This window comes from Sciurus carolinensis, chromosome 9 (genome assembly GCF_902686445.1).
Source record: "Sciurus carolinensis chromosome 9, mSciCar1.2, whole genome shotgun sequence".
Lineage (NCBI taxonomy): Eukaryota > Metazoa > Chordata > Mammalia > Rodentia > Sciuridae > Sciurus > Sciurus carolinensis.
In genome coordinates, this window is record NC_062221.1 from 14614659 (window position 1) to 14641106 (window position 26448).

General features: G+C 34.2%; 1 protein-coding gene across 6 annotated transcripts in view; it reads left to right on the forward strand.

Moving 5' to 3' along the window:
* Atr (ATR serine/threonine kinase) overlaps positions 1-26448 on the forward strand; it is a 99117-nt gene that overhangs the window by 15028 nt on the left and 57641 nt on the right. For all 6 annotated transcript variants that reach the window (XR_007110212.1, XM_047564283.1, XM_047564284.1 and 3 more), the window contains 10 exons: positions 708-878; positions 2596-2790; positions 4324-4509; positions 8170-8262; positions 10324-10454; positions 14163-14306; positions 16397-16490; positions 17429-17554; positions 21440-21646; positions 22603-22716. Coding sequence is in view for 5 of the 6 variants with exons in the window: in XM_047564283.1 (XP_047420239.1) it covers positions 708-878; positions 2596-2790; positions 4324-4509; positions 8170-8262; positions 10324-10454; positions 14163-14306; positions 16397-16490; positions 17429-17554; positions 21440-21646; positions 22603-22716 (1461 nt within the window). In the remaining variant the exon portion in view is untranslated. The remainder of the gene's footprint in view (positions 1-707; positions 879-2595; positions 2791-4323; positions 4510-8169; positions 8263-10323; positions 10455-14162; positions 14307-16396; positions 16491-17428; positions 17555-21439; positions 21647-22602; positions 22717-26448) is intronic.

Sequence of the window (26448 nt, forward strand, 5' to 3'; positions counted from 1 at the left end):
AATAACAGGATTTTCTAAGAGTTTTAAAAAATAAAAGAAAGCTGGGTATGGTGATGCTCACCTATAGTCCTAGCTGCTTAGGAGGCAGAAGTGGGAGGTTTGCTTGAGCCCAGTTTGAGTTCAGCCTGGGCAACATAGTGAGACCTCCATCTGAAGAAAATAATAAAAAGAAAGAACATGTGTACATATTTTATTTTGCTTTCTTAAAAATATTATTTTAAAATGATGTATTTATGTTGCCATTTTATATTTTAGCATATTGGTCTAAAGACATAGATTGTAAATAAGAAAGGAAAAAATCATCTTATGCTGTATTGAATTATCACACCATTATTTATCTTTAGGGGGATGCCTTTTGTAGCCTTTTTAGTGATGATAAAATTGTATGCCTTGATGTCATGGATAGCACACTTTATTTTCAGAAAAGTATGTTCATTGAATGACTGAAAGGTTAGTCTATGCTAAAATATTAGTTTTACCCTATATTTGTGGTATAATCCTTGCATGTATTCAGGTTTTTAAAGTAAGCCTTGTTACTTCATCTGTAAAAGGGAGATTATGACATAATCCCCCTCATTAAGGTTATAGGAATTCAACGAGCCAATTCAGGCAATGTAGAACACTGATATTGCCCTTTATGTTAGATGAAAAAAGCACTAAAATTCTTCCTTGTGTGAAAAGTAACAATAAAGTTGTTTTTGCTCTAGTTTTTGGTAGAATCTCTCCACTCCAGCCAGATGACAGCACTTCCAAGTACTCCTTGCCAGAATGCTGAGATGCGAAAACAAGATGTAGCTCACCAAAGAGAAATGGCTTTAAATACTTTATCTGAAATTGCCAATGTTTTTGACTTTCCTGACCTTAATCGTTTCCTTACAGTAAGTTACAATGTATAGTTTACTTAATTTAGTATTTTTTTAATTCAGTGTTTTGTTCATTATATTGTCAACTTTTATTTTTTTCCTTTTTTTTCCCCCAAGAAAATCTGGCAGATACATTGAGGAGCAAATGGATTCCTAGATTTTCAAGTTTACATGTTTTGTTTTTACTTCGATACAAGATTATTATCTATAAAACTTAAATTCCTGTTGATTTTAAGTTACTGCTCTGTATAGTTAGCTCTGCACGTTTATTCAATAAAGTAGTTGAGCTTTTATGTCTGTAGTACCGAGATTGGTTCCATTGGTAATTCAGACTAATATGATCATTTCTCCTTTTTAGGAGTTGTCGGGATAATGTACAAAACTAGTGGTATAGGTGATCTGCTGTGATTTCAAATAACAAATTTATAGTATGGGATGGTTTGAGAAACCTTTGAGATTCACTGGGGCCAAGATTTAAAATTTGAAAGGAGTAGATGCTGCCCTGGTGGCACCCACCTGTAATCCAAGCTACTTGGGAGGCCGAGGCACGAGTTTGACACCAGCCTGGGCAACTTAATGAGACCATCTCGAAAAACAAAAAGGACTGGCGATAGAACAGAGTGATAGAGTGCCCCTGGGTTCAATCCCCAGTACCAGGAAGAAAAGAAAGAGTAGATTACTTTCTTACTCTTTCCTAAAAGCAAGATATAATGTTACTTTTGATAATAAATTATATTAGCCATTCATACTTTTATGGACTTTCTCACCGACAGGATTATTATATTTTAACAAACTTAAATTGCTTCTAAAGTAGTCATATACCAAAATGAAAAATGTTAGTATTTGGTAAGACTCACAGATATCAATACCACTTTATTAATTCTACACTGGAAACCAAAAAGTACAGATGTCTATTGCAACAGTATTTAAGTAGCAAAGAAGAAATTAAATGTTTGATTATAGATCACAGAATATTACATAACCATTTTAACTAATAATTATGATGACTTTGTAGAAACTGCCTTAAAAGATTTCAGAAGTCTTATAGTGTTGATATAAGTTGGAAGCATAACACAAGTCAGGTGTGTCTCTGAAGGCAAAGTGTGAGTCTTGTACACTATCACATCTCCAGTGCTTAAAAGAGTGATTGACATGCAGCAAATATTCATTAGGTATATGTAGAATAAATAAAAGGCCAATCATTTTATCTTCGGGTTCCATGTGTATTTTATGAATAAGATCTTAAAGAAAATAGACCACAATGTAAGTAGATTTATTATAGTATTGCAGTATTAGATGTTAAAAGATTTTCTTTAATATTGCAGCATTGACTCTTAAATATAAAAAAAAAAAGATTTAAAATTGATTTAGTTACTCTTGCTAATTCCCTAAATACAAGTTCAAAAATCCATCCGACTTAAGACTTCACCTTAGAGCATGTACTCGTGAGAAATGATCTTTGTTATTGTGTGTCTCTTTGCCTTCACAATGTTAGCTCTGTGCTGTCAGGCACTTTGCTTGTTTTGTGGTATCTGCAGTGCCTGAATCATAGCAGGCACTATTTAGAGGTTCACTAAATACCAAATGAGTGAATAAATGGTAAATCTGAATTCAAATTTAAGTCATATCTGGACTCCAGATGTGTGTAGCTTTTAAGAATATTTTATCACATAGTTTATGTGAATATCATTCAGACACATGTACTTTTAGTAACTACTGTATTCTTTTTCAGCGGACATTACAAGTTTTACTGCCTGACCTTGCTGCCAAAGCAAGCCCTGCAGCTTCTGCTCTCATTCGAACTTTAGGAAAACAGTTAAATGTCAACCGTAGAGAGATTTTAATAAATAACTTCAAATATATTTTTTCTCATTTGGTTTGTTCCTGTTCCAAAGATGAATTAGAACGTGCCCTTCATTATCTGAAGGTAATTGAATATTTGTATATGTTTTATTCTTTTGTTTAAAGTAGCATTATATGAAAGCTTTTATTCTAATAGGAAAGAAGATGAGTAATTTATAGCCTGTCCTAGAACAATATAAGTTAAATGTCATTGGGTTAATCACTCTTTGTCCTGGAAGCATATTAAGTAGAATTCTTTTAATATTTTCTTTGATCATTTCACCATAATGGGATAGGATAGTTCTCCTATGGATGAAGTTCTAAATGAATACTAATTTCATTTAGTATTTTAGTATTTTGATTGATGGGATCTGTATACAAGTAATTATATCCATCTGAAGAGATAACTACCTTCAACTGTAGTATAATATCTGTCTAGTTACTTGGTGCTCTGATTATAGTTTAGCCCTGTTTCTTGCTTGTTTTTAAATTTAAAATGATAGCTTGTGCTTCTTTTTTTGGTGTCATATTGACAACATTGTGAGGAGGAATATGCAACTATGTGGGAACCCAAAAACCTGTGAGAAATATTCATACAACTTTATTGTTTTCCCTGATGTCAACATATTTCGTTTTCATAATATGCCAGTAGCAGATCTCTCTCCACATGAGAGTTATTGAATATTGATTATATTTATTCATTTTGAGAAAGTGAATCTGTATGTTGTAGAGGTAGAATGTAATAATAAATTTACAGAGTTATACTGCATGTCAGAAACTGCTTACATCCACATACTCTCAGGATCACTTCCTCACAGGTACTCAATGAGATGAAGGTACCTCAGGTTGAGTAGCTATTATCTAAAATACTTGGGACCAGATTTCATGTTTTTTCAGATTTACAATATTTGTGTGTACTTAATGAGATGTCTTGGGGATGGGAACAAAGTATATACACAGAATTTATGTTTTATATACACCTTAAACACATAGCCTGAGTATGATTTTATACATATTTTTAATGTGACTGCATTTTGATCATGATTTACCACATGACATCAGGTGTAGAATTTTCCACATGTATCATCATGTCAATGCTTCATTTTACAGCATTTTATATTTTCAGATTAGGTATATTTAACCTTTATCTTGGTTTTATGGGTGAGGAAACTAAGGCAGAGAGAGGTTCAAGTAGGTAACTTGTCTGAGTTATCTCATGATTAATCTGATGAGAAAAACTGCTCTAAGGCACTGTACTGTTTCTTCCCAGGATTTGTGTGTTTATAAATATTGAGTTAATGATATGGTAAGATCTTAGAGAAAAACTAGGACTTGGTTTTTAAATTTTTTATTTCAAAATACTGATAACATCTCTTCGTTACCTATAACTCATGGTAGATCTACCTGCAGAGAACAATATTAGAATCCTTACCTAATGAGAACAAATCCAGCACCCATACACATAAAGAATTAGAATCATTTTCCAGTGCCTTTTCTTTGTACCATTAGTTACCTGGTAGAACTCCTGATTTACTAATAGCTTGTTAAAAGCAATATACTTAATTCCAGGATGTTTGTATAAAGAAAAATAATGCTTTCTTTGAATTCTTTGTATTAGAATGAAACAGAAATTGAACTGGGGAGCCTGTTGAGACAGGATTTCCAAGGATTGCATAACGAATTGTTGCTACGAATTGGAGAACATTATCAACAGGTTTTCAATGGTTTGTCAATTCTTGCCTCATTTGCATCTAGTGATGATCCATATCAGGGCCCAAGAGATATCACATCACCTGAACTGATGGTAAGGGGAATATGAGGTTTTGTGTTTGTTTTTCTTCCTTAATTATGAAGTTGAAGAAACTTTTTGTTGTTGTTTCAATTGTTAGATTTTTTTTTTTTAATTTTAGTTGGAATTTTTACTTAAAAAAAGGTTGACTTATATTGCATGGTTATAGTAAGGCATATATCAGCTTTGAAAAATGGATTTTTTATTTTAGTCGTTCTGGGAATTGAACCCAGAGCCTTACCAACTGACGTACACTCCCAGCCCATTGTATGTTTTATTTCAAGACAGGGTCTTGAACTTGGGATCCTTCTGTCTCCACTTCCCTGAGTAGCTGGGATTACAGTTGTGCACCACTATGCCTGGCACTATTTTATGTCTCTCTTTCTCTCTCTCTCTCTCTATCTATCTATATATATATCCTCAGACTTACTGTTTTTTTTTTTTTTTTCTTTATGCTTGCTCTCATTTCTTTAAGAGACTCAAAGGACTACCAACAATATATTTTCAAAGTGGTTTCTATCTTTGCTTTTTCATTTCCCATTAAGTGAACCCATTCTACTCTAACTCTGCTTTTACTTTTCTGCTGAAATTCTTTGTCTGGGTCACTAACAGTCTTCCTGCTCTTAAATCTGATGCTGACTTCTCTGTGCCCATCTTATGCAACCTTCCAGTAGCATTCAACACAATTGAGCATCCTTTACTATGTAGCATCTCTGTGATACTGCATTGTCTTGATTTTCTTTTTGTTTCACTGTCTACTCATTGTTCTTATTCTTATTGACTATCCTTGTAGTTTAGTATATCCACTTTATCCTCTAAGTGTTAGAGTGATTTAGGACTGTGTAACTGGTTCTTTTTCCCTACCAATATTCTGACCTTAAATGATCTCATTTGGTCCCTTGCTTTTATATGATTTATATTTGGATGATTTCATAGTGGAAATTTCATTACAGACCTCCCTTGAACTTTGAGCTTTGGACATTTTAGTTGATTTGGGTTAGGTTTTAGGAGGAAACTGATGACTTACACACAAACGTTGAAGTGAAAGTAATGTAACAAATGGGCTCTTTCTAGTGTCATGGGAAAGGTTAAGGGAACCAGAAGAAATGTTAAGGAATCCAGAGACTGCAAACTGCAGACAACTTAGTGTTCCCTTAGTCCTGGGAAAAGGAAAGAAATGGTGTTACTAGAACCTGGTCAAAAGCTAGAACATGAGAGGGGGTCCTGTCATTGTGGAGGACTGCAGCCATTGCTGGAAACACCTTGGAACACAGAGCAGGAAATAGAAACACCACACTCTCTTCCTTCTGTCTGTTCTATTGGTGCTTCCTGTTGACAGAATTCTGCAGGTGGAGGGATCCTAAGTAATGCAGTCTGGCCAGCCTTGCAGGCACAGAGCAGGGCAGAAAAGGGCAGCGAATGGATCTGAGAGTGAGCAAGAATGGCAGACAACATTTTTATCATCTCTACTCACCCATATTGTGAGCATCTAAATAAATCCAAACATAACATGCCCATTAAGAAACTTTTTTTCAACTAGCATAGTTCAGTGGTAGAGTGCATTCTTAGCATTCATGAGGCCCTGGGTTCAATCTCTAGCCTGAAAAAAAAGAGAAAAGAAATCCTGATTTTCCCTCTATAACCTGTTTCTCCCTAGCTTTCCCTACCTCAGAAAACAGTATACTGTACCACTGTCTACCACTTGCTTCAGTCAAAACCTAGAAAGCATTCATGAGCCCTCCATTTCTTTTATCTTTTATAAATCAAGCTGTGGGCAAGTCCTATCAGGTATGCCTCCAAAATAGCTTTCCCTCTTTCTTGCCACTACTCTCACACAGCAACTATTATTTTCTTCTGGGACAACTTGAAGCTTCCTAACTATTCTCTCCTTTCATTCATTCCTCCTACAATCAGTCATTTACACAGCATTTGAAGTGTTCTTTGTACACACTCCTATCATTCCCCTGCTTAAATTTCTTCTGTGGTTTCCATTGCTCTTAAAATCTGTAAGTCTATATGGGATCTGCCTGCCTTTCTACTTCTACAACTCTTCCTTTCTTCTGTGTTTCAGCACTGTTTATTTTGTGTTTCTTAAACAAGCCAAGCTTTTTCCTGCTTCAAGCCTTTACTGTAGGTGGTCTCTCTTCTTGAAATAACCTCATTCTTTAGATTTCAATTTCCTGATCACCCCATTTAAATTCATTCATCCCATGTCTTCCCTATCTCACATGATCATGTGTGTTTTCTTGTAGCACTTATCACATATTTACATAATAATTTAGTAAACTAGTTTACCACATAAGTTAATGGGGAAGTGACTATCTTGTGTACCTGTACCTAGCTCAGTATTCTGGGTATGCATAATATATATATGCTGAGTAGTGGGATTAGCTCAAAGAATTATTTGTCTAAATGCAAGAACTTTAAAATTAGGATATTGATTTATGAGTGCCTTCTTTGTCTGCATTTTATTTAAGAAGCATGTGCTGGAATTGTAGCTTATTATGCCAAAGTTGAGTCTCAATCCAGATCAGAAGCTTACAAAACAAAATATAATTTGTATATTGATAAACATGATTTTCTTTGCTAATCGAGAAGTTTTTGTCCCAACATCTGTTCTAGAGAGACATGTAGGCTATCTAGCTCCTTCTGCTGTATGCAGGCAAACCCCCTCCTACTCTTTTCCCTTTGACAGTGTATGTATCCTCAAGATATGCAAAGTAGATGCCCCAACACCAAATCATGGAAGCTTACTTCTAGAGTTGGAAAATACTTCAATAGCCTAGCCACTCATTCCCAGCTCCTTTACTTGCCATTTTTCCCACCCAAATATAAAGATTTTGAGAAAGTAATATTCTTTATGGAGTAAGCAGATTGCCCATTTATAAACAACTTAAGTGCTCAAATTGCTTTAGCACTTAACTATAGACTAAGTGCAAAGCATCTTCTTTTACCTTTACAGCAACTCCATGCAATAGATGCTTTCACTGTTCCCATTTTACAGACTCAGAGGAGTTAAGTAACTTACATAAGATCGCATATCAAAAAGGGTCAAAATTTGGATTCAAACCCAGAGTTGACTTGACTTAAAGCCCATGACCTTGTCTTTAGAATTCTCTCTCAAGAAAGGCTTAACTGTGGTTGGTTCTGGAGACCCATAGTTAGTGGCATAGTTAGTGATTTGTGTCTGCTCTGCAATTGTTGATGCCCACAGTCGTATACCCCTTTTTTACTGTAAACTCAAGGAATACTGACAATATGTCAAACTCTTGTTCTGGTGGGGTACTTTTTCCTTAAGTAAGTGCTTTTTTTTCTAGTTAGCTCTAAATGCCATAGAATAAAGGTAGTTAGTCATTTGTTCTTCTCTATTCTTCTTTTTTCTCCGCTCTGGATTCTGAAGATACTACCATAACTGACTCCATGAATTAAAAGTATGGTTATTTCATTACTGTACTGTTTAACCATATTTCATTATGGTGATTATAAGTCAGTTTTACTAATTTCTTTAAATACTAGATATGAAAATACATGCTTTTGGAGAAACAATACACTATATGTTTATTTCTAATATTCTAGTCTGGCTAGGTTAAATGAAGTTAATCAAATAATTGTCAATTTAAGAAATTTGATCTGTATTAAACTTATGTAATATTTGGGGCTTTTCTTCCCTCTTAGGCTGATTATTTGCAACCCAAGTTGTTGGGCATTTTGGCCTTTTTTAACATGCAGTTACTGAGCTCCAGTGTTGGCATTGAAGATAAGAAAATGGTAAGTAGTGATAAATTGACCTGCAAAGACTGGAAGAGAATTCATGTAGAATATGCAGGAGATGATTTCCACTTCTAGCTATAAATACCTACCTACATACATACATACATACCCAAACATTTCACACTGTATATCGCTGAATAACTTTCATAAGGTTTGGGAGAATCTAAAAGTGGGAATTGTACAACTGGTAGTTCTTTTGTTTATGAGGGATAGAAAATCCAACTCAAAATAACTTAAAGGAATTCATTGACTTTTATAAATCTAAAAGTATTAAGAATAATATAGCTTCAACCATAACTTGATTCTGGACTCAAAAACTTTCTTGGAGGCTTGGGGTATGGCTCAGTAGTAGAGAGCTTACCTGTCATGCACCAGTCCTTGGGTTCAATCCCCAGCACCACAAAAACAAATGAAGTACATTCTTAGAATCAATCTCTTGGCTTAGTTCACCAGGATTGGCTTTATACTCAATTGCCAGATAATGACCTCAGTGTCTTCTGGCTCCATGTCATCACAACATCCAGGCCAATGGAACTGGGAGACCAGCAATCACTTATAGATCAAACAAAAGTGGCATAATTGAACTTATTGGTCCAAATGGGTCTAATGTTGTCATGGCCCATGTTGTGTGCTTGTTTTTTGTTTTTTATTTACTAATTTATTTATTTTTTCCTTCTCATGTTGGGAATTAAAACCAGGTGCACTTTACCACTGAGTCACATCCCCAGCCCTTTTTAAAATTCTTAAATTTCAAGACAGGGTCTCACTAAGTTGCTGAAGTTTGACTTTGAACTTGCAATCCTCCTGCCTCAGCCTCCAAAGCTGCTGGGATTAGAGGTGTACACCACAACACCTGGTTCCTATGGTGTTTTTGAATACCAAAAGGTTAGGTTTTATAAAGTAAGGCAACTTCAGTATTTGCTTATGTTTAAGTGGTTGGGTGCAATGAAGTTTCATGATGGCTCTGAAACAATCACTGCTGAACGTTTTCATCTTGTAGACTAGGACAAAATTTTAGGCATTGATAAAATTTTTCTTTTTGTTCCTTTCTACCCCTACAGTCAGTAAGATTACAATAAAAACCTATGAATGCAAGCTTTTATATATTTTATCCCCCTTCTCTTAATAAAAGAATCCATGAAGACATGTTATAACAGTGAACTAAAATTTCAGCAACCAGTGTCTTTTATTTTGGTATTAACTAGTAAACTTAATGCCCTAAACAATTTCTATTTCATCTACATGATGTCTTTCTTATTGTTATTCCAAATGAGAGAATGACCTCAGATCTAAGAAAAGAAGCATTTACATCATGAAACCATGAAGAACTTGGGTGTTTTGGCACATGATTAAGGTTGAGTCATTTAAAAAAATTTTTTTTAGTTGTTGATGGACCTTTATTTTATTTATTTATATGTGGTGCTAAGACTCAAACCCAGTGCTTCACACATGCTAGGCAAGCACTCTACCGCTAACCTACAACCCTAGCCCAAGTCTTGTTTCTTTACCTTTCATTAGAACCTGAAGCTATCAATGCAGTTCTGGGTCTATGTATATTATCAGTTTGTTTTACTACATAGGGCCTTGAATTTAGTGTCATTAGGACAGAAATTTCCTTAACTATTGATCACTCTGAGGCATGCCATTTACTTCAATTTTTTTACGAGATTCTAAAATTCAAATGAATTTAATTTGGTTCTGTTTTTATTTTTGCTAAATAGAAATTTGTGATAAATATGAAGAAAGTTAAACAATATGCATTGTATTATTAATAAATTTGAAAATTTATTATTCTAGAGGATCATTAGACCATAGTAACAATGGTCCTTTTTGTTCACCTTCAAGGGGAACAAAAAGCAGAACTTAACTTGCATTTTTCTAATTCCTAATTCCCACACAAATTGACAGAATAAACTGAACAATATTTATCAAACCTTTTGTCTTACTTACAAATACATGAAGCCCTGCGATTTAGGTGGGAAGCATTTCTCCTAAGGGCTAATCTGCTTCTGGCAGCTTGTTTATAAGCTTTATTTTAAAGTACTATTTAATTTATAGGCCTTGAATAGCTTGATGTCTTTGATGAAGTTGATGGGACCCAAACATGTCAGTTCTGTGAGAGTGAAGATGATGACCACACTGAGAACTGGCCTTCGATTCAAGGATGATTTTCCCGAATTGTGTTGCAGGTAAGTGCCTCCCTGAGTTCATTGAGGTGTAGGTTTGTTTGCGTGTCACCATAGCACTAACTTGAATTGTTATCTGTTTGAGGGAAATAGGTTCAAACCATTAAGTAATTAAGAAACTATTTATATTTAAAAGACAGTGTAATTCTTCCTTTTGTGGAAATCTATCAGAATAGGAAATAGAAGAGTTACTAATGGACCGCCCCCTTCTCTGTTTCCCTACCTCAGCAATGAGCCACATTGATAATGTATTCTACCTCCATCGTTTTTAACGTTAGATGAAATATCTTACAGAAAATCCCAGGTTCACATCCTTGTACTTATATTTCAAATATGTCTAATGGATAAAGGCATTAAAAAAAAAAAAAACACACAACTATCTTGAGCTGGACATGGTGGCACATGGAAGGCTGAGGCAGAAGGATTGCCATCTAGGCAATTTAGAGAGAACCTGTCTCAAAATATAAGAAAATTTTAAATGCTGGTCATGTTTTTCAGTGATAGATTCGATTTCCAGCACCAGGGGGAAAAAAAATCATGAACTATTATGCTTAGCAGAACTATACTTAGCTCTTATACTTAACAGAATTAATAGAAATTCCTAATATTAGCTAAAACTAGTCCACATTCACAGATATTCAAAGATATTTTGATTTTGATTTGTTAAATGGACTATGTAAATGTTTTATATGGTATTTTTCTTTTTTCTTTTTTGTACTAGTGAAGATTAAAACCAGGAGCATTCTACCTCTGAATAATATCCCCAGAAAATTTTTTTTTTTTTTTTTGGCAGTGCTGGGGATTAAACCCAGGGCCTTGTGCTTGACAGGCAAGCACTCTACAAACTGAGCTATATACCCAGCCCACCCCATATCCCAAGACATTTTTAAGAACTTATTTTGAAATAGGATTTTGCTAGGTTACCCAAGTGGGTCTCAAGAGATGTTGATTGTTTGAATCAGAATATAAATAAGGTCCACACATTTGGGCTCTTATGTAGCCTATCCTCCCACACATAGTAATTGTTAAGATTTTGGAATGTAGGTTTTGACTCATTAACTCTTCTGTTTCTTTGCTTCCCCATTGTTTTTCCATATAAAGTGGTAGCTAGATACAGATGTTTAATTATATTTAGGTTAACTTGTTAGGGAAAAATGCTTTATATTTGCTTTATATTGTGCTTTCATTATCTGAAAACATTAGTCACATAATATATGGTTGTCCACTTTTAGTGATGCTAAGATTAATCAGTAGGTTTGATTTTATCAACCTGAATTCCTCTATAACAAAGTTTTTAAAATCTTTTATCTAAAGATTTTAACATTAATTAATGATAATTGCATAAGTCCATTATTTCATTTATTAGATGGAATTCTTTTTTTTTTAATATATATATTTTTTAGTTGTAGGTGAACACAATACCTTTATTTTTATATGGTGGTAAGGATTGAACCCAGGGCCTCACACATGTTAGGCAAGTGCGCTACCACTGAACCACAACCCCAGCCCATGAATTTTTATTAAATAAAGCAAAATTCCTCATTAAACAATGAGCTATTGTAAAACAGTTCATACAGGAAATTAATTTATATAGCATAGGCAAGATAAATATTTGAATATTTCTTTAGTTTTCAGAATATTGGTTTTGTGCCCTAGCAACCTCCAGTAACATTTTTCTTCTTTTTGTATCATTTTAGCTCCATGGATTTTTATAAATTTGATGAATTTTAATCCATGAAAACCATATACATTTTTATTACCAAAATTGTCCCAACTTTAGCCCATAAGGGTTCTTTCAGATTTGTTACCTATGATTTTTGACTGCCCCATTATCTTTTATAGATTGTGTGCTTTCTAGCATGATAAAATGTCCTAGTTCATCTTGAACATTTCTTGCCTCTGACCCATAGTCAGCAATTTCTTTAAGAATCTCCAGCTCTGGTTCCTTTGAACCCGGATTAATTTGCACTCTGGGCACTCATTGGCTCTCCCCATTGCTACTGACAATTGCTATTGTCATTGCTTCTAAGTCTTAGTGCCACTAGAAAATTTGTATTATTTTATAAAGTGAAAAAAATCAAAAGTTTATTTATATATTTTAATCCAAATGAAAGATTACCTACTTTTTATTTAACTCTTTTGATTTTACATTTTATTTCTTTCCTGTATGTTCAATCTTTGTTCCTATTGCCTTTTTTCTTTCTGTCTAAACACATATTTGACTTAAAAATGACAAGTTCAATATTACTGCTAACAGTAACATTACCAGATACAATTTAAGCTTTTTAGAGGTTTTTTTTTCCCCCTAAAAAAAAAAAAAAAAAAAAAAATTAGAGATGTACAGTCAGCATAATGTATTTTAAAGTCATGGGAAATGATTATTTTCTGTGTGCATATGCCACCAACTTGATAGGTTCAGTTGTTTCAGTTTGTTTGTTTAAAATTTTTTAGGAGTTAAAGCTGGATGCAGTGGAGTGTGCTTATAATCTCAGCTACTTGAGAGGTTGAGGTGGGAGGATTGCAGGTTCAAGACTGACCTTGACAATGTAGTAAGGCCCTGTCTCAGAAACAAAAAACAAAAGAAAAAAATCAACTTTTTTTAGAGGTTGTTTTGTTTTTCTCTTTTTAATTAGCTTAAAAATCAGCTTAGGACAGTGGTACAAGTCTAGATCCCAGCTCCTTGGGAGGTTGAGGCAGGAGGATTGCAAGTTTGAGGCCAACCTGGGCAAAAATCATATTTCAAAATAAGTTTTTAAAAATGTCTGAGGATGTAGCTCAGAAGTAGAATGCTTCTGGTTTCAGTCTTCACTAGTACAAAAAAAAAAGAGAGAGAGAAAGAGAGAAAAGAAAATACCATATAAAACATTCAGATAGTCCATTTAACTGAGAGAAATCTAGCTTCTATTCTTGAACCCCATAGGCATTCATTTTTATTCATTTCTGTTTATCTTCTCATATTAAAGGCACAAATGCTCCTTGACCTACAGGAGTGGGAGTTACCTCCCAATAAAACCATTTTAAGTTGAAAATATCACAAGTTGAAATGTTTTTAATATACCTAAGCCTATTGGACATCATAGCTTAGTATAACCTAACTTAAATGAACTCAGGGCACTTTCTTTGGCCTATAGTTGAACAAAAATCATCTGACACATAAACTATTTTATAATAAAACATTGGCTATCTTATGTAAATACCATGGTATGCTGTAAGGGCATTTAGTTGTTTACCCTTATGATTGCTTAGCCAATTCTAAACTGTGGCCCAGCATCACAAGAGAGAATTGTAGCACATATTGTTAGGCCAGGGCAGATCAAAATTTGAAATACAATTTCTACTAAATGCTTATAACATTTGCACCACCGTAAAGTCAAGAAATCTTTTTAAGTTGAACCATCATTAGTCAGGGACCATCTGTATGAGTAAATGCATGCACATAAGAATTGCTTTTTATATTAATCCTGCCCCAGATGACTGTTTTGTTTTTTGTTATTGTTGTTTTCACCTCACTACTTTGACTTAATATAATTTGAACATCACTTTGGGTATATACTACTAATTTCATTTTTTAAAAAACTGCCTTGTAATCTGTGATACATATATCATTATTTCTTCAACCAATGACTAATTGATGGAACTTTACAAGTGATAAAAATAATGGGACTTAATTTTTTGGTTTTTTTTTTTTTTTTTTTTTTTTTTTCCATGTAGAGCTTGGGACTGCTTTGTTCGTTGCCTGGATAACGCTTATCTAGGCTCCCTTCTCAGCCATGTAATAGTAGCTTTGTTACCTCTTATATACATCCAGCCTAAGGAAACTGCAGCTATCTTTCATTACCTTATAATCGAAAACAGGTATTGTAACTAAAATTTAATAAAAGGAGCAATTTTTTTACTGTATTCTTATGTTTCAAAGTATTAGGATTACTGTTGGTAATATGGAACTATTCACTTTTTTAAATTTTAGAGTTACTCAGTTGAAATCATTGGAGTGTAATTATATATTGAATTGATGCTGTTTCCATTGTGTATTGTTTCCATTATATTTATATTGAAAACTTTTTAAATAATTATATTTAAATTAAATTATATATATTAAATTATATTTAAAACTCTTTAAATTTTCCATTACTTTAAACTTTTATCACATTTCTTAATATTTTTGTTAGAAGGATCTTTTAAAAACATCTCCACCTGTGTCATTCCAGCATACAGAAACATTCTCCGCTTCTCTGTTTTCTAACTGATTAATTCCAAATTACTTAGCTTGACATTCAGGGCTTTCCAAAAGCTGGCTACTTTTATTTCTTAAAATCTTTCCCCATGATTTTCTAAAATAGACTGTATCTGATGTGGACAGCTATTGACAGAACATACATTACTTTATCTCATTTATATTTTTGACTCAGGCTGCTCTTTAGCTTAGGCAGTTTCCTTTATATTTTAATTTTTTTCTATTCCTTTCTTCACTGATTTTTGTATATCATAATTACTTTCCTTCTGAAAAGTTGGCGTTTGAGTACTGCTACATATTTATCTGCTCAACTGTGCAAATAAATAGGTGCTATTGCCTATGTGCTATTGCCATTCCCTTTAATCGTTTCCAGAAACCATCCAATCAGGGAGAAAGCCCAGAAGGTGCACCTAGGTTGGTTTCATAGCTATTGTGAATTGAGCTGCTATAAACATTGATGTGGCTGTATCACCGTAGTATACTGATTTTAAGTTCTTTGGGTATAAACAGAAGAGTGGGATAACTGGGTCAATGTTGGTTCCATTCCACATTTTCTGAGGAATCTTTGTACTACTTTCCATACTGGTTGTACCACTTTTCATTCCCACTAGCAATGTATGAGTGTATTTTTTTCCCCACATCCTTGCCAACATTTATTGTTACTTGTATTCTTGATGATTGCCATTCTGACTAGAGATGGACTCTCAGTATAGTTTTAATTTGCATTTCTTTAATGGCTAGAGATGTTAAACATTTTTTTATATATTTTTGACCATTCGTGAGAAATACTTATATTTTAGTATTTTAGAATTTTAGAGTATTTATTATTATGATAAACTAATTAAAAATTATAGCTTCAATAAAAAATATGTATTTTTCTCCAAAATTCTTTACGAAAATTCATGCCTATGGTTGGCTTTGGCTATGTATTGCTATATTACAATCACCCCAAAACTTACAGTCTTAAAATAGTGAACACTTTTATGTATAATTTTATAATGTGAACTGAGCTTCACTGGTCATTTCTTCTGGTCTTAATCAAAAGTCATTGGTGTGACCACATTCAGCTGTCAGATTGACTGGACTGGGATTCTTGCTCTTCCTATGTAGTCTTAGAGACTGTGTCTATGTGTTCTGTCCATTTTGGTGGTCATAGCATGGTGACTCTGCTCTCAACAAGTAAAATGGAAACTTCCAGGAAGTTTTAATGCCTAGGCTCCATACTGGATCAGCATATCTTCTGCCACAGTGTTTGCTAAAGCAAGTCACATGCCCAACCCAGATTAAAAAGGAAAGCACTGTATAAATGTGTGTGTATTCTGAGAAGCATGGTTTACTCAGTACCACCAATATAACAGACTTTGATATGATGTTTTCTTAGCTTTGGCTATTTGCCACTGTTAATGTAACTGAACTTCTGTAGATGTGGTTAGGAAGAATACTTTGCATGTCAGTAATCAGCTAGCACTTTTTTTAAAAATAATTATATGTTTTAGTTGTAGGTGGACAAAATACCTTTATTTTTATGTGGTGCTGAAGATTGAACCCAGGGTCTAACACATACTACACCAGCACACTAAAACTGAGCCACAACCCCAACCCTCAGCTAGCACTTTTAAGTGTGAATTAAATTGACCTTAGTTTCAACTCTTATTTTATATATTTTTAATATTCATATTCTTGGCAAATAACTTTTTTTTCCAATTGTTAGGGATGCTGTGCAAGATTTTCTTCATGAAATATACTTTTTGCCTGATCATCCAGAATTAAAAAAGATACAAGCAGTTCTCCAGGAATACAGAAAGGTATTTAATTTTTTATATATAGTTTGATAATTAATTCCCAGTGGCTAAGTAACGCTACCATGAACACATGACTTCTTTAGGGAAATTTTAGAATTTAGGTCAAATATGTAATAGCAGTAGATAGATTGAAGAGCAAATAATACAGTTCTTGTACCTTTTTTTGTTTGTTTGTTTGTTTGTTTGTTTGTTTGTTTGGTGGGGCTGGGGATTGAACCCAGGGCCTTGTGCATGCTAGGCAAGCATTCTACCAACTGAGCTATATCTCCAGCCCAATTCTTGTACCTTTATTACCCAGGTCAGTATATCCTTACTTTCAGTCCCCAAAAGAAGCTGCCAAAGCTACATCCCCTTAGAGAAGAAAAAAAGCTGCTGATGATCTTGTTTTGTTGTGCTACAAATCATGATACAGATAGATCAGATCTGAATGATTCCTGAACTTTGAAAGGGGAGTAATATTTAGTAACAATACCTCAAAGTCTAGTGAACACTGAAATATTAATATTAATGATGATCTGATGGCATTTTAGGGTAAAAGTGGGATACTTGACCTTATGTTTCACCTTAAGTAGTAAAAGGAGGGAATCAAATTAGCTACCTTATCTGTAGACTTGGGTCAGACCTATAGTGCAGCACTCCATAAGTAAGGAGAGGCTCATACTTCTTATCAAGAAGCATTTATTTTAGGTAAATACATTTTTATTTAGTTGGAATTAAAATCCAGGTCTTAAGATTTTAGAATAAAATTCTTTTCCCTGAGAAGTACTAACAATGATATATACTTTGCAAAGGAATAGATGGAAATTTTATTATTTGTTAAACTAATTTTCATTGGGGTATACTTTAACTATTAAAATAGTAACCATATAGAGAATTCAGGCCTTCAGAAATGGTTAAGATAATTAATAAAGCATGTCTGTCTGTCTGTGCCCTATATGTAGGAAACTTCTGAGAGTACTGATCTTCAAACAACCCTTCAGCTATCCATGAAAGCAATTCAACATGAAAATGTAGATGTTCGTATTCATGCTCTTACAAGCTTGAAGGAAACCTTGTATAAAAACCAGGTGTGCTAAGGGCTGGGGATGTAGCTCAATGGTAGTGTGTTTGCCTGACATGCCTTGTGTTCGATCTCTAGCACTACAAGAAAACAAAAACAAAAAAAAGGTGTGTGTATATTATTTACATAATTACATAATATTATATATATATATAAAATATATACACATATGTAATAAATGAAAATAATAAAATCAAGTATGCTGAGATAACAAAAAGATTTGAGACTCAGATTCAATGAAAGAAGTAAATTTGGGGGTGTGGGGACAGATGACCTTTATTGAACTTATCCACTCGAGTGTAAATAATGTCTATGTGAAATCAAATGTTTGTTCCTATAACTTCTGCATCACAATATTAAAATCCAAACAATTTTTTAAAAGCAGTTCAATCAAAACCCACTACTTCGGTATCAATAGCTTTTTTGAAACCACAGTAAAAACTTAAATATGGGTAAACTTGAATGTAGAAATTAGGTTGGTTGGAAAGCTAATTAAACATTCAACTTGTTCAAAAATAGACTTACAGAAAGGCAAAATTATGTTTTTCACAGAGATATTGGAATCATCAACACTGGACAGCTAATAAAGTATTTAGAATCCTGAGATGATAAGGAATCCAGGCATCCTTTAGGCAGTGTGTCCTTTCTGTTGTCCTCTCTTCCCAGTCAGAGGTTTGTGGATGTGTGGGGTCACACCGCTACTTGTAGTTGTAGCCTTGATGAGCCACTGTAATTCTTCATCACTGTTAATAGCAAGTTACAAGGGTAATACACTGTACCTTTTAAGTCTTCTGATGCATTTCCTGCTAGTACCTCTGCAGTGAGGTACTGCAGGATGGCTGCACTGTATACAGCAGTAGTTGTGCCCACACATCCACAACTGGTTGTCCTACATTTCAGGAGTCAAGGAATATGCCCACAGGGAACTGCAAGCTGCAAACCACCTTTGTTTTGGCCTTTTGAAAGTTGTTCCCAGCCTTAACCACCATCCATTTTGAATTCTGCTGAAACCTAGATAAGCAAGGCAGTGAAAAGTCTCATTAGACCCACAGTGAGATTCCACCACCTGTTCCTCCATTGCACTGCAATTCAGACTGCTGAAAGAAGTAGTTTTTAACTAGCTTCTCAGATCCAACTGAGAAATCAGTAATTGATGAGGTGCCTTTTAGCCTCAATCCTGGAGATTTGCCAAGTTTATTGTTTTTAAAAGGTCATGATTTTATGGTTATATTTTGGCTAACTGCATCTTCCTAAGTAAATACATATGTTTGTATTTCAATAGTTTAGGTCTTCTGGCATAATTTCCTATAGGTATCTGTCAAAATGTCAGTAATTTTACCTGTTTACATTTTTTAAAAATATTTTTTTAAGTTGTAAACGGACCTTTATTTATTTCTATGTGGTGCTGAGGATTGAACCCAGAGCCTCACACGTGCCAGGCAAGTGCTCTACCACTGAGCCACAACCCCAGTCCAGTTTACTTTTTTTTAATATATTTTTTAGTTACAGGTGGACACAATACCTTTATTTTATTTTTATGTGGTGCTGAGGATTGAATCCAAGGCCTCACCATGGTAGGTGAGCACACTACCACTGAGCCACAACCCCAGCCCCAGCCCCAGTTTACATTTTGACTGAATTAACTGCTTTAACGAAGCTTAATTTTTAAGTTTACTTTTTTAAGGAGCCAGTGAATTTTATTCTTTTCCTTTGCAACATAATATAGATTATCCCTAATCTTGATGATAGTGTAAACTTGTATTCAAAATACCAGATTGCTTATAAACAAACTGGGAAAAAATAAATCGAATACTTATTTTTGCATCTCAAGAACCCATATATATGGTTAGATGTGAGAGCCTGAGACCCTCATGATGCTGGCTAACAAAACTGGGTTGTTTCCTTCCATGATAAATATGGACAGAAGATATATATGATGGTAATGAGTACGTGGCTCCTGGGGCAGTGAGCTTATAGAACCAGTGAGCTTATAGCCAGCCGAGAGATGATCCCACCAGATGCCAAGAGCTTAGAATCTCCTCCAGCTTAGATTTTATGTCCTCCCGAGTATATACATACATTATCAATGTTACAGCCTCAGTCCCTGCCCTAAACAAAAATGAAACCGCCCTATATTTGCCCCTTGCCCCAGACTTCTACCTGGGTATCAGATGAGTTAGAGGACTTCTGACCTCTTTGACAAAGAAACTTATTCAACAAAGGGTCTGTCCCATTGGCAGAGAGATTTTCTAGTATAGATTATTTCTAAGCAGATGACATGGTCATGGTCTAACTTAAAGAGACATCATCTCAGTCAGTCATCACTTGCTAGATGTAAATCACTAAATTTGAGAATGCAGTGTAATTTCTTGGACTCTTAGGGAGAAGCCACAGCTCCTGCATTTTTGCCACCTGTATCAAAAGATAAATTACATCTGGTATTCCCCTGTCAAGTATTCCTTCAATGTAAATCTCCCAATAAAAAGAACCTAGGCAGACTAAGAAGGGAAGTGTATTTGTAGGAGTTTTAGGTCAAATTGAGTACTCAGCATGAGATTTTGTGGCCATAGATTGTTATAGGATATTTTTTACAGTAAGAATTAATTTCAGGACTGGGGTTGTGACTCAGTGGTAGAGCATGAGGCACTGGGTTCGATCCTCAGCACCACATAAAAATGAATAAATAAAAGTATTGTGTCCATCTACAACTAAAAAAAATATTTTAGAAAAAGAATTTCATTATATCTAGCTGGATCAATTTATTGTAGGTAAAAAAGAAGAAAATATTAGAGGCAAGGAGGGCTTAGAGGACCCATGAGGAGATAAAAAAACAAGAACTCAGACACATGTTTTCCCAGCCATATCCTAGCAGATTCTAGCCCCAAACTAGCAATATAGGTAAATGTCTAATGGAAGAAAAACACAGAAACCACAAATATGTAAATAAAAAATGACGAAGCTGGGTGCAGTGATGCACACCTATAATCCCAGCAGCACAAGAGGCTGAGGCAGGAGGATTGTGAGTTCAAAGCCAGCCTGAACAACTTAGTGAGGTTCTAAGCAACTTAGTCAAAATAAAAAATAAAAAGGGTTGGGAATGTAGCTCAGTGGCTGAACCCCAGGTTCAATTCCTGGTACAAAAAAAAAAAAAAAGGACAAGAAAAATAAACTTCAAAGAAAGCATTTTAAAAATTCAAGAGACTACCGTATCCCCTTCTATTTAAATAAATTTGTAAACCTATATACTTTTGTCAAAACTGACTCCAGTATAAATAGCTTAAAAAAAAATCTCTAGGGGAAGCAAAGAATATTATAAAAGAACTTCATTCAGGGTAAGTAACCAGGCCCAGGGGTTTTTGGGGTATGAAGGATAGTTATCAAATCTTTCTGCCTTCTTCAATATTAATATAGTATTTCTTTAGTATTTCACTTTATCTCCTTTACGGACTTTTGTTTTGTTTTGTTTTGTTTCCTTTATGGACTTTTTAGTGATTCCTCTTGTTTTATGTTGTCTGTTGTTGATTTGGGGCTGTGCTGCCCATTGAGCTAGCCTTAAGTTATATTAACACTTGAAATGTAACCTAAAGGAATTGAGATGTGCTGATGATTTAAAATGCATACTGGCTTTTGAAGAGTTAGTATAAAAGGAAAGTAAAACACCTCAAAAAAGATTTTTTTCATGTTAATTACATGGTGAAATGATAATTTTTGAAAATACTGGGTTAAATAAAATGTGCTGATATTAAAAAAAATAATTGAAAAGATTGCAAATATAGAAATTTAATTTTTTCAGTATTTATGGTAGATATTTCTTAATATTTCTAAGCTTTCTAGCTTAGTAACACTGGTTTGTTGGAGTTATATGTAAACTTTCTTTCAATTTTTATTTCAGGAAAAACTGATAAAATATGCAACTGATAGTGAAACAGTGGAACCCGTTATCTCACAGTTGGTGACAGTGCTTTTGAAAGGTTGTCAGGATGCAAATTCTCAAGCTCGCCTCCTCTGTGGGGAGTGTTTAGGGGAGTTGGGGGCAATAGATCCAGGTCGATTAGATTTCTCAACAACCGAAACCCAAGGAAAAGATTTTACATTTGTGGTAAGTAATCATAATTTGGAATGACAAGATTTCTTTATCTTTTGAGATATGTATGTGTATAATACATATATGTATAATACATTTACAAAGCAAGTTATCCTTAGTGACAGCTTGATCTAAATCAGAAAATTTAGGTAACTTCTCAGTCTTTTTCTTAATACTATTGCCTAAAGAAATGAAGTTGAGCCTACTATCCAGTACATTTTAGTCTTTCAAAAAAACTTCCCTGGGTATTCTAATAGTGTGTATATTTAAAAGTTTTTGTAGACAAATGAATTTGTGATCCATGTAAAACAAAATTAAATAGAACTTTTAATGTGTCTGTGAATCATTTAAGTAGAGATTATATTGAAATTATTTTTTGGAGTTTCTCAGGTGACTCTTGGACTCTACAGAATGCAGTTAGGGGGTAGAGCTCAGTGGTAGAGTACATCTCTAGCATTCACAAGACACTGCAAAAGAATTCCCAGCACTGCAAAAGAATGCAATTAAGGGAGTGCTGTATATACAAATTGCTTTTTAAGAGTTTAAAAACAGGGACTGGGATTGTGACTCAGTGGTAGAGCTCTTGCCTAGCATGTGTCAGGCACTGGGTTGGATTCTCAGCACTACATATAAATAAATTAATAAAATAAAGGTCTATCAACATCTAAAAGAGATTTTTAAAAAAAGAGTTAAAAAAATAATTGCAAACTATTTTCAGACCTATTCAAAAACTGAATGATTCTAATACTCTAAAAATAGCCTAATAAAATAGTCTGAAGAGATGTATATTTGTTTTTTTAACTATAGATTAAATTTTATCCTTGATTTGAACCGACTTGATTTGAACTTCACTATTATTTCCTTTTTCTACACTAAATTTACTAGGAAACTAAATTAATCACAAGGGGAGGCAAAATTTAAGAAATTTTGAATACCAATTATAATTAAATTTTTTTCTTAATTTTATTGAGACTGGAGTAGAAGATTTAAACTTTGCCTATGGATTATTGATGGAGCTAACAAGGGCTTACCTTGCATATGCAGATAACAGCCGAGCTCAAGATTCAGCAGCTTATGCCATTCAGGTAAGAATGCTTTCACATAGTAGTCATTACTAACCTTACATTATTGAATTCTAGTAAGGAAGTTGTAAATTCTATCCTTGTGAAACACCTTTTCTTTTTTAATTATCATTTTCATTACCAAGTAATATATTCATGATAAATATTTTTAGAAAATACAAAAGTATATCCTCCTAACATACTATAGGTACTTTAAATTTTTAATGTACACACAAATATGTGTTTTTTCCACCAAACAATGTGATCATATTACTTATAGTGTTTTGTAATCTTATTTTCTTTTGTTAATATCTATCTTGGGTAATTTTCCATGTTAGTACTTTTACCTCTAATTCTCTCTTCAATGATGGTACCATAATTTAGTTAAGAAATTTATTTAAGACATTTTGGTTATATTCAATATTTTGCTTTTACAGATGATTACAGGAACACATTATATTTCCTTACACTTAATTGAATATATCAGTAGTATAAATATGTAGAAATATAAATCTGAGAACAAGTATAATTTATATTTGATGGATTTTATTTTTTTAAAAAGTCATTATATTCTCTTGATAACCCTGCCTTTTATAAACATTTTAAAGCTTTGCCAAGTGGCAGATGAAAAATGGTATCTTTTAATTTGCAGTTGTTTTATTGTTATAATTATGTTATAACCCCTTTCATACATTTATTGTTTTTTTGTGAATTCTAAATGATCTCTTCCCACTTTTCTCTTAATGTGGGTTTTTTTTGTTTGTTTGTTTGTTTTTGTTTTGTTTTGTTTTGTTTTTGGTACTGGGGATTGAACTCAGGAACACTCGACCACTGAGCCACATCCCCAGCCCTATTTTGTATTTTGTTTCAAGACAGGGTCTCACTGAGTTGCTTAGTGCCTCATCCTCCCAATCCACTGGGATTACAGATGTGCACCACTGGGCCCAGCAAGGTTTATTTTTCAATCATGTTTATACAGCCTACTTGCCTATAATGAAGATCATTTGTCTGTCACAACATAATAATTTCTTAGTGACTTTGTTTGCTTTTAATTATTTGGTATTAGAGATTGAACCCAGGGATGCTTTAACCACTGAGCCACATCCCCAGCACCCCACCCTTTTTTTTTTTTTTTTTTTTTTTTTTTTTTTTTTTTTTTTTGTGGTGTTGGGAGTTGAACCCAGGGCCTTGTGCTTGCGAGGCATGCACTCTACCAACTGAGCTATATCTGCAGGGCCCCCCCACCCTTTTTTTATTTGAGACAGGTTCTCACTAAGTTGCTTAGGGCCTCACTAAATTGCTGAGGCTGGCTTTAAACTTGTGGTCCTCCTGCCTCAGCCTCCTGAGTCTTTGGGATTACAAGCATGTACCACTGGGCTCTGCTCTTTGCCCTTTTGTATGTTTTTCTGCTGAAAGTTGTTTGGTTTGACTTTCAGGTGTGAAATTCATGATAAAAGATCTAGATAATAGATACAAAATTTGGATGTTTTCATTGTGGCATATTTAAAACAGTCTAGATATGATAATTAAGAATGGAGCATAGGTTAAAAGATTCTAGTAATTGGGGCACAGTGGCTCAGGACTGTGGTCCCAATTGCTCAGGATATAAGACAGGAGAATCACTTGAGCCCAGGAGTTTGAGGCCAGCTTGAGTAACAGTAAGACCCATCTCAAATAAATAAATAAATAAGAAGAGAGATTCTAGTGTTTGAGCCCCAGGTAATAAGAGGTCAAAGAAAAGATGAAGGAATAAGTCAGAAAACTGAGAATGAACTGCTAACAAGATAAGAGAATGTGATGTTCTAGAAGAGTTTTAAGAAATATTTTTGTGTGATCTGTTGCATTAAATGCTTATTACAGATATGATAATTTAAGAATTGAAAATTGCCCATTGGGAACCACCATTTGATCCAGTTATCCCACCCTTGGATAATTTTAAGTCCAAGGACTTAAAATCAGCATACTATAGTGATACGGCCACATTAGTGTTTGTAGCATCTCAACTCAAAATAGCTAACCATGGGATCAACCTAGGTGTCCTTCAACAGATGAATAGATAAAGAAAATAAAGAAAATGTGGTATATATACACAATGGAATAATATTCAGCCATAAAAAATGAAATTATGACATTTCCTGGTAAATGGATAGAACTGGAGACTATCATGCTAAGTAAAATAAGCCAATCCCAAAAAACCGAAGGCAAAATATTCTCTCTGATATGCCAGTGTTTACACACAATAAAGCAGGGAGGGAATAATAAAAGTTGATTGCATTAGACAAAGAGGAATAGAGGGAAGAGAGGGGATATGGGAATAAAAAACAGTAGAATGAATTGGACTTTACTTTTCTACGTTCATATATGGATAAACAACCCATGTAATTTCACATCATGTACAACCAGAAGAATGGGAAGGTATACTCCAGGTATATGCATAATATGTCAAAATGCATTCTACTGCCATATATAACTAAAAAGAGAAATTAACAACAGCAACAACAAAAAAAAAAAAATGAAGAGAAGAATGGGAGAGTAGCTAGGGAGGAATGAGGAGTAAAAATGGGATAAATCCCAGTGTTTCTGTGTTGTCTGGGAACATAGAGAAATGATGATGTAGGAGTGAATTGATATAATATTTTATTTTTTTTTAAATACAGGCTAAACACACACCCTTGCACTGAACTCTGCCTTTAGCCCTAATGTAATATTTTAAATAAGCAGAGGCATGGAATACAGTGTGCAAGTGGAAGGGGTAGCCTTAATTAGAAACAAGGACAGTTCATCTATGGTAACAGGAAAGAAAGCAGATCAGATGGGTACACATACTGACATTGCCAGGCATGCTTAGAGATGAGAGCAGAAGTTGTGGAGGACTCCTAGCTGCTGCTTTTTCTCTGTGAAATAAGCAAAGCTTGTAAGTGTAAGCATATTAATGTTTTTAAAAGTATAACTGATCCTAAAATCAAAAAAATAATTGCTGCGCTAGTAAGTCTGTAATTAGGGGTAGAAAGGACTGCTTTTAGAGCACCTTTGTTAAAAATTGGAAAAAGCTGAATTTAAACAACAACAATGAAAAAACTGTGTGTATGTATATGGTACTTAGGGGTTGAAGCCAGGGCCTTGTGCGTGTGAGGCAAATACTCCATCACTGAGCAACATCCCCAACCCTTCAAACAAAATTTAATAACATTTTAATGTTAAATGAACAAGGGAATTTGGGTACTTCATGAACTTTTTATATGCTTTCTTAGTTTTATTTAAAACCTAAGTATACATGCAAGGCATAGGCAGGAGTATTGCAAGTTCAAGACCAGCCTCAGCTACTCAGCAATGCTCTAAGCAACTTATTTAGACCCTGTCTCAAAATAAAAAATAAAAAAAGGCTAGGGATGTAGCTCAGTGGGTAAGCACCCCTGGGTTCAATCCCAGTACCAAAATAAATAAATAAATAAAAAATTAAAATAACAAAAAAATAAATACACTAGGTTTAAAATACAAATTTTGCCAGATAGTGCTCATATTTTTTTGTGTGGGGGATATGTACCGGGAATTGAACTCAGGGGCACTTGACCACCGAGTCACATCCTCAGTTCTGTTTTGTATTTTTATTTAGAGACAGGGTCTCACTGAGTTTCTTAGCACCTCGCTTTTGCTGAGGCTGGCTTTGAACTCACAGTCCTCCTGCCTCAGCCTCCTGAGCTGCTAGGATTACAAGCATGTGCCATTGCACCCGGCTTTTGCTCATATTTAATAAGT